This window comes from Engraulis encrasicolus, chromosome 4, assembly GCF_034702125.1.
Source record: "Engraulis encrasicolus isolate BLACKSEA-1 chromosome 4, IST_EnEncr_1.0, whole genome shotgun sequence".
NCBI classification, from domain to species: Eukaryota; Metazoa; Chordata; class Actinopteri; order Clupeiformes; family Engraulidae; genus Engraulis; species Engraulis encrasicolus.
Genome location: NC_085860.1, coordinates 19,132,706 through 19,142,400, shown reverse-complemented (window position 1 = coordinate 19,142,400; position 9,695 = coordinate 19,132,706). Strand labels below are relative to the sequence as shown.

General features: G+C 39.6%; 1 protein-coding gene across 1 annotated transcript; it reads right to left on the bottom strand.

Moving 5' to 3' along the window:
* Positions 1-5,881: 5,881 nt before the first annotated feature.
* Positions 5,882-8,435, bottom strand: LOC134447101 (zinc finger protein ZFP2-like). Its single transcript, XM_063196385.1, has 2 exons — positions 8,402-8,435; positions 5,882-6,843 (listed from the first exon to the last, which is right to left on the bottom strand). The coding sequence occupies exons 1-2, from the start codon at positions 8,433-8,435 to the stop codon at positions 5,882-5,884; spliced, it is 996 nt and encodes a 331-aa protein (XP_063052455.1).
* Positions 8,436-9,695: the final 1,260 nt, after the last annotated feature.

Sequence of the window (9,695 nt, the reverse complement as noted above, 5' to 3'; positions counted from 1 at the left end):
CTGACCATCATCATACAGCCTATAGCCTCCAGGGAGCACCAGGTTCACTTCATCCCCCTCCTCCAGCTGCAGAGTCACCTCGCTGGATAGGTAGGTGTGCTGTCCATCATTGTCAAATTCAAACAGCTCCATAACCCATGCATATCTGTTCTTTAACATCCTGATACTCATATATCTGGATTGTACAAGATCCATTACAGTAAATCTAAAGTAGTACACCCCCTTGACTGGAGTTGTGAAAAAGCCTGTTGTGCCACTATAGGCATTTCCAACATTAGTGATGACTTCACTAAAGACCAGGTTGAGGTCATGACTTCCAGACTCTAAGTTTCCTGAGTTGGTCAGACCTGCTGAGAATGCCACCTTGGATTTCTTCGTTGTTTCCATCAGATAATTTATTTCAGTTTCAGAAGTTGTCAGTCTGGTCTTCACTTCTGTGAGCTCTTCCTCTTGTGCTGCATTTTCCACCTTCAGAACGTCTATCCTAGCTTCACTAGCAGCTAATTTGGTTTTCAGAGTAGCAAGCTCCATCTCATGTGCTGCACTGGCCATCTTCAGTTCTTCTATTTCAGTAGCGGTGGCTTCATTTACTGTCTTCAGGTTGATCACTTCACTCTCAGTGACAGCCACTGTGGTTTCAAGATCTTCATTTACCTTCTTCAGATTCATCACGTCAGCTTCACTAGCAGCCAGTCTGGTCTTCACAGCTGCTAATTCTGTCTCTTGTGCGGAATTAACCCTTTCCAATGTCTCCATCTTGATCTCACTGGCCAACAGCCTTTCCTTCACTGCTGCATTTTCAGCCTCCAATGTGTTAACATCTTCTTGAGTGTATCTTAGCATTACCCTTAACTCCACCACCATGTCTCTGAGTTCCTTCAGCTCATTAGAATCATACGGCTGGGTAGAGACTTCAGCGGCAGAAGTAGATCCAATGCTTTGGCTCTTTTTCTGGACTTTAGTCTGGGTGCTCCAAGTCTGAGCTCCACACATTGAGAACAGCAGCATCAGCACTGGAATGGCAGCCATTATCTTCAAGGTCATTCTAAAAGAAATAAAAACATGCATAATAAATGTCTTAGTTGCTTAATTATCTCAATTATCATCTAATTATGACTACTAAGTAGCTCTAGGGATGACCAGGGCACTAAATTAACAGCAGCCATTTGGCTGGTTGAAAATACCAATTTACTAGCCACCTTGACCCATTATTGAGTGTATGTTTGGCTAGTTAGATTAACATCTACTAGCCATTTGGCTGGTGATGAAAAAAGTTAATTTAGAGCCCTGGGGACAACCTATTATTCCCACATCCTCACTTAAACGTCTTTTAGTATATATATTTTGAAGCTCTAAAAAGAATTAGGCCTACCATTCCCTACAAAACACCTCTCCTGGCTAACATAAAACCATCAGAGCACCCTAATGCTCTCCCTCATTCCCCCCTCACTTTTGCTCCCAACCCTCCTCTCCCTGTCCTGCCCAAATCAAAACTTTCAAAGTTTTACTGGCACAACAATGAGCTAGTGTTGCAAAAGCATACTCATGTATAATTAAATGGATACATGTTAAAACTTTAAAGGTACAGTATGTAGGATGGTGCCCCAGTGTAGCCATTGAAATTATATGTCTCATTGCAATATACTACCCATTCCCAAATGTAATCTTTTTATGTAAGAAAAAGGTAATTTCCCCAGTCATAATCAATACTCATGAAATGCCCATGACTAAGATAACATTTGTGAATGGGCAGCATACATTCTGGAAGCAAACTGCTGAAAAAATATTACATACTCTACCTTTAAGACATTAATCTAAAGCTAAAACAATAACATTGGAATGAAATAAGTAAGTATGCAATCTTTTTATGAACAGATGTTATTATTAGATTATTATACTTAGATATTATTTCTCTCTCTCTCTCTCTCTCTCTCTCTCTCTCTCTCTCTCTCTCTCTCTAAAACTGTCTGTGACATAGGCAACAGTGCAACACATATAACTGAAACGCTTTTGAAAAAAATATATAGTTTTAAAACTGTAATAACATAGATCTTACCTGAAAAACAAACCATCTGTCACTCACTGCAGTAGTGGCTGTAGCTGAAATGATTGCGGTTACTTTCTTTTTTATACCTTAGGCCAGGGGTACTCAATTAAAAGTCCCCAAGCGCCAGTTAATTCCTCCCAATAAAGGGCCGGGCCGGGCCGACACGACAACCCCCCCCCCCCCTAAAAAAAAAAAGATAAGTCCTTTGTAAGCACAATACACACGCACTCACACCCACAGCAGATATTTAGTTTTCAGTGGCAGGATGGGAGAACATTTCCCTCATAAAGGGCCTGCATTTTTCTGGAGCACTGTGGGGTGAGGTGCCTGCCTGGCTCTCATTGCCACCCACCCTTCAGTATTTTTTTTTAAATGACATAAGATTATCTGCTAGCCTATATTTGCATACTACATTCATAAATATTTATTTCTTAGTGAGAAAACCAATAAGCCTGAAGATAACACTTTTCAAACAAATGTTGCTTATTATGACTTTGTTTATGCAGCTCTCACATGCATAATGAGAATCAGACCCAACAAAGAGGAGGACCCATAGATAGGAGAACAACAGGTTTTGTCAACAAGAAAATGGCACATTTGATGCAATGTTGATTAAATGCAAAAGCCAATAATAAATTGTCAAGATGCTCATAACTTTGTTTGCAGTCTTATGAGGGTCTTAGCATTCCAAACGAACTATTTGGGGACTGTTTAAAAGTGTGAAAAGTTTATTAAGCAATCCGTTTTTAATAGGCTACCAATAGCTGCCAGCAGAGCTCAAACACAGTTTGCCTTCATTTGTGTTAGCAACTAGCTACAGCTACTGCTAAACTAATTCAAAGTCCTAACACACTGTTTGCAATCAAATGTGGACCGTTACTTTCAAAAACGAGGTATAGAGAACTTTGTGAACAATTTATTTACAGGCTCTGATACAGTCCTTCCCTTGTAGTCTACCTCATAACCTCTAAAGGGCGGGTTATGCTTCCTGCCAGTGCCACAGAGTGAGCTTGTCGCAGCCATGATGCAGTTAATTTTGATTTATGCCCTGTTTTGAAGCACGCTGCGCGATGACATTCCACGCTCAAACTGCCTTCAATACAAAGAGTAACCTAGACGTGTCGGTTGTTTTTTAGCTTCACAGACTCGACGACAATGAAAATGAAACATTAAATCTTTATATCACGTGCCTGTTTGATCACACTGGCAGCCACCGTGGTAGTTTGGAACAAATAAGTGGCTCATTTGTCGAGGACGAAGCGGAATGTTTCCTCGACCTCGGAAACACTGTTCAACTGTCCAAATAACTTCAGCGTCAACTTGCAAGCGCACGTGTTGTCTTTGGTTCGTGTAAATAAATGAAACGACAAAGCACGGGCAACTTATTTAATGAAGAGCTCACAGTCCGTAGACCGACGAAGGTTGGAACAAGGAAGTAGCGCTTGTTCTCGACTCGAGGACAGAGCAGGCTGGTCGAGAGGACCAATCAGAGACCTATTTTCGCCCTTCACGCCGTCGCTGTCTGCATCACTCCCTGCGTCGAGACACAATTTTGGGAAGGTGCCCCAGAGTACCTGCGTGATGGGGGGGGGCTTCAGTCCGTTAACTGCGCGGCTCACTGCATCACGACGCAGGAACGCTGATCTCGAGGCATAAACCACCCTTAATGCCACCGTCGTAGGTGCTTCTGTCCGAAGCCTGCACTGCAGTGACTGAGGGAGAAACTGGCTGAGGGGGCGGGGCACGACACGCTTCTTCATAGCGTCTGTGGCGCGATTTCAAAATAAGAGTCGACCACGCGATCGGACCAAAAAAAAAAAAAATTGTTTTTTTATTTTTTTATATAATTTTTCAAAATTATTCGAGGGCCAAAAATGGATGCCCCGCGGGCCGCTATTTGAGTATGGGGGCCTTAGGCATTACGTAACGACTTTTGGGGTGAAGGTAAGTCCAGGGATACTGATCACATACTAAAGGCTTTTTCCAGAGCATGTCTGTATGTTCAGCCAGGGCGCTGACAGCTTTGGCCGAGACCAGGACAAAGTCATCTGAACGGGCCCCCCAGCCCAATAGATACAATCACTTCCTGTCCACATCTCAGCCTGTCCTATCAAGAAAGTTAAAAAAAGACAAAAAAAAAAGACCAAAAAAAAGGAACAAGGACCCAATTTTGGGCTCCCTCTCTCCCTGAGCCCGGGACAACTGTCCCTTTTACCCACCCCCATGTCGGCACTTCTGTGTTAAGCTATCAGTGTTTTGGGAAAGTACACACCTGTTACCCGTCAGATAAGACAGGAGGGGCTCCATGTCCTCCATACACATACACCACAAACCCGAATATGTGCACAAGAGAGTGGCCACAGCCAGGTAGCCATGCAAGAATGAGGGGCAACTGTGCTAATTAGTCATCGCTGTGATCTTTCATTAATTAAAATGGTTTTATAAATGGTGTGCTGTTAAAATTTGAAAAGCAAAAGTCTCAAAACATGCTGTTTGTAATGGTTTGTCTCCAGTGTGGCTGTTTCAACTACTGTCCAGCTCCAACAAAACCACTGGAACACATCTTGACATAAAAGACGAGCTTTAGCCCTCATTTCTATAGTTAAAAATGAAGCCTATGAAGAAATCAAGACGTGTAAACTGACTACAAATGATATGAAAAGATACCGAATGTCCATTGACAGACAGTCAGTCAGGTTACAAAACCATACACTTACACGCTGCACAAGACAGGTTCTTAAGTGAAGTGACAGTACACAAGTTCACTCAATGTGTGACTTATGACATAATCAAATTAATTGAAATCTGTTTAACTCTGTTGAATAATATTCAACATTTTAACCATGATATAAACGTCTACCTGAAATTAAAGAAAACAAATGAAATGAATTTTAAACATATTGCTATTCGCATCAATATGAAACCACTTTGACCGCAATGTTATTGCAGTGTGAATAAGCCTTGAAATTGCAGGGTAAACCAAGCCAAGACCTGTAGCCTAGGGGCCCCATGTGAATCCGGCCCTGACCCTCAGCTTTGTGTGTGTGGACCTGCACTGGATTACACAGTGTGCATCTTTTCAGTTTGAAAGACCCAATTCTTAACTATACATGTTAGCAAGCAATAATAATGTACATACACACTTTTGCCAGGAATAAGGATGTTTATTAAAAGTGGGTAAACTACAAAATATATCTGAAAGAGACATTGTGAAATAATCAATGTAACAATGAAACATGCTTTAAAACCAAAATGAAAATAGATAAACAACCAAAAATAGTTGCCTTGTCTTCATAGAATGTCTTCATAGAACTAATGAATGTTATTAACTCCATCATAGGTGATATGTAGAAGAGCTGACGTGATTTTAAAAAGAAGCAATGCTATCTAGAGCAAAACACATCACAATCCTAATAAAATGGGTAAGCAACAAAATAGATGAAATACAGTATATACACATACCAACTAAAAAAACACAACTCTCTGCAAGCATGTATGTTTTGTATTTGTTCATGCAGTGTTGAGTTGAGCAAGGCACCTAACCCTCACACTGCTCCCCGGGCGCCGCTCAACAGGCATCTCACTGCTAGGGACTAGTGTGTGTACTTCAATGTTATTCACTAGTCCAAATGGTCCAAAGGGCAGAGAAAGAATTACCCTAGGGGACCAAAATTGACTCAAATTGGCTTCGTTATATTCACATGGCATGCTGAGTTCTGTGATTACTACTAGTAAAGCAGTCTTTGTGCATTGGTATTACTTGACTACATGGATTTGATGATGTTTTCTGAGATGACCTTTCTCTGCAAATGCCATTCCACATGTTGCACAATTCTAAGGCTTTTCTCCAGTGTGTGTTCTCTGGTGTGTAATGAGTGTTGTGTTTTGTGCAAATGCCTTTCCACATGTAGTACACAAATAAGGCTTTTCACCTGTATGGGTTCTCTGGTGAATCTTTAAAAGAGCGACCCGTGCAAATGCCTTTCCACAAGTAGTGCACTGGTAAGGCTTTTCTCCAGTATGTGTTCTCTGATGTTTAACGAGTGTGCTGCTTTCTGCAAATGCTTTTCCACATGTAATACACAGATAAGGCTTCTCACCTGTATGGATCCTCTGATGATTATTTAAAGGACCGACCTGAGCAAATGCCTTTCCACACGTAGTACACTGGTAAGGCTTTTCTCCAGTATGTGTTCTCCGGTGTCTAATGAGTGTGCAGTTTAAGGCAAAGCTCTTTCCACATGTAGTACACTTGTAAGGCTTTTCTCCGGTATGGGTTTTCTGGTGACTCTTTAATTGACCGTTCAAGGCAAACACCTTTCCACATATAGTACATAGAAAGGGCTTTTCTCCCGTATGAATTTTCTGGTGACTCCTTAAGTTACTGACCTCAGCAAATGCCTTTCCACATGCCGTGCACTCATATGGCTTTTCTCCAGTATGTGTTCTCTGGTGTGCATTGAGATGACAGTTTTCTGCAAATCCCTTTCCACACGTTAAACACTGGTAAGGTTTTTCTGCAGTGTGGCTTCTCTGGTGAACATTTAAACTACAGCTATGGCGAAATGACTTTCCACATGTAGTACATTGGTGTGGTTTCTCAGCAGTATGGATTCGCTGATGGGCAGTGAGACTATGTTTTGCTGTAAAATCCTTTCCACACATAGAACACATGAAAGGCTTTTCTCCAGTATGAGCCTTATGATGATTCTTTAATTGATCGCTGTAGGCAAATGCCTTGCCAGATGTAGTACACCGATATGGCTTTTGAGATCCATGGCTTATTGTGTGTTCACCTGATGAATGAATACAATAAATAGTAATTAGCAATTGAATAACATAACTCAATTGAATTCAAATTGAAAATAATTTTAAACTACAAATAAATATCCTTATATAAGAGTAGTCACAGACAGTTCTTCAGTGTTTTTTTTAGCAATGCATGCAAATGGTTCAACATTTATAAACCCCAACTTCAACACTTGGTATATTGTGAATAACATCAAAATGCTATTTTCAAAACATGCAATCTATTCATTAGATGGAGAATTGTGAAAAGAGAACATATTAAGTATTAAAACCGCAAGAAAAATATTGTTTTAGGGGACATATTTACTCATCTCTAATTTGATCAGAGTTGGGACGGGGCTCAGTGAAATATGTAGTAATAAACTTCTAAATAAACTAAAACAACACAAGGAAAAACGTTTGAAAATTAATTATACTGACAGACAATATAAGTGTACAGTTATAAAAACAGAGGCTGAGTCACCCAGGATTTAAGGTGCAGAGGAAATAATTACCTAGTTATTACATAAAGTTTTGAATTACCTTTGATTTACCATGATTGTGTGTATATAAGACATATTTCTGTCATTAAAATTATATATTGGCTGTAGTCTTACTCTAGCACTCCAACAATTAAAGCTATTGAAAAATTGACCACATTAAGAACACTTCATGTGTGCAAATGATAGAGGGAGAACATTCTCCTATTCACCCAAGATCACGTGAAATAGACCCAGGAGACATAGGAAACTGTCCTTTGCTTATAGAAGTCAAAAAATGACATTCTTTTTTACAATAATAGAGTCTTGCATACCCTGTGCTACAGTGAAAATGGGCAATTCAACTTTTGTTAGTACTCACTTCAAATGTCAGCATCTGTTATGGGGATGCAATAGTGCATTGGTTAACCTGTTCTCATCTGTAGAGTTAAATATAGTGCTGAATGATATATGGGTTTTAAACAATATTAAGTCACTCATGCATTATATTTTGAAGGAAAGCCTTCGGTCATTGCCACATAGTTAGGACAAATTGCATTATCCACTATGATTTAACAGTTTAACTCCATCAAACCGACAAACAGGTGATAAAATGTCCGGATTTTGGTCAAGATCTGTCACACTGTAAGCACTTCATTATGGTAAACTTTACAAAACAGGAGGAAGAGCAAACTTTCCATTTAAGCTCTTGAAATCATGTGCAAGATGAACACTGAATTAACATTGTTTTATACAAAATCACCTCATCAGACAATGTAATTCACTATTAAGTGTTGTCCTTTGTTTTGTTTTCAGTCTTCTTCGACATGTTCTGCCTTTTATTGTCCCTGTCTCAAGTCTTTTGAGACTTGTTACGTTTGTATATTCATGAATTCCCCCCAAAACAATTATTTTGGTCAGTTTGGCGACTGATATGTTTTCTTTGTACCGTTCTTCATCTAATGTAAGAATCAGATGCTTTGTTAATGACTGTATTTTGTTATTATTCACAATTTACCTAGTGTCCCAACTTCAATGGAGTTGGGGTTTGTGAGTGAAATATTTTCAAACAGATTATGGAACGTACCTGCAGAGATCCCATCTCGATTGCCATATTCCATGATGTTAGACCCTTGTTCTATTTTTACTTCCAGAGTTTCTTCTTTACAGAATGTTGTGTCCATTGTCTCTTTTTCCTTTTCTCTACACACATACTCTCTGAGAAAATCATCAAAGTCTTCTTCTTTAATCTCCTTCATGGACATAGCACGTTGTGCACACAGTCAAAATCACTGTGTTGTCACCAACAGCAGTAGCCTACTGTGTGTAGATTGACGTTTTTCCTCTTCTGCTTGTCCAGTCTTCTGCAGTTTTGACCAGGTGGTTTAGATCCAGGTACTTTATCCCTGGGTGACTGGAGTTGGAGCTTTAGGTCACGCCCCTTTGCTACTTGACATCTTCAATCAAGGTGTGAATGAGACAGAGTCATTGGCTACATTTATATGAGACATTTAATTCAGAATTAACTCACTTTAGTTCTGAATTAAGCTTAAGTGCATTACCTAAATTTGATGGAAAATACATTATGGCGAGATTTTGGGCATTATAATCAGATTATGTCATAATGACGTCATAATACCAGATAATGACACAAATTATGTCACTCATAGATGTCCATATGTAGATCATCTCCCCAAAGTTTGGTGGTCATACCGTATTCCGTTCATGAGTTATGAGGGGGGGGTCAAAAGAGTCAAGGCCCAGGAATGCCAAAAAAGCCCAGTCTGAATAGGGTTAATTCCGCTTTGAAAATGTCATGTAAACACTTCGGAATTCGGAATTAAATGAAAGGTCAAATTAAACTCCACAGAACTATTTAATTCAAAATTATGAATTTGGAATTAACCTTTGTAAGGTGTTTGTGTTTTTGTTACATAGAAGGTGTTTGGGACATTTTGACTTGGGCATATATAAAAAAGTAATTAAAAAGGGAAAAACTCATAGCTCATATTCACCCTCATGTTCCGTTCATTATGCTTGTGAATTTCTGTGTATACATGTTTTAGAGAGTGAGAGATACAGCGAGAGAAAAAAAGGACAGTGAAGAAAGTGAGTAAACCCAGTCCAAGCTCTCGGATTGAGCCACCAGTTCTCTTACCGTGCAAGGTTGAAACATTGATGCACAACTGAAGGACCAAAAATATCTGGACTACTTTTTCCACATAATTCATCGTCTTCCTTGTCTATTCAACATGTGATAACTATTGTATCAGAGTTTTAAAAATATTGATGTATAAGCCTCCCAAAGTGAAAAGGGTCAAAATTACCCTGGAACCCCTCCTGTGTAATAAAAATGAGCAGGGGTGGTTATAGCAGGGGGG

Excerpts from the sequence above, each read along its gene's own strand:
- LOC134447101 (XM_063196385.1), bottom strand. The coding sequence starts at position 8,435 with ATGGAATATGGCAATCGAGATGGGATCTCTGCAG. Across the intron at positions 6,844-8,401 it reads TCGAGATGGGATCTCTGCAG|GTGAACACACAATAAGCCAT; the intron begins GTACGTTCCATA and ends TTCATTCATCAG.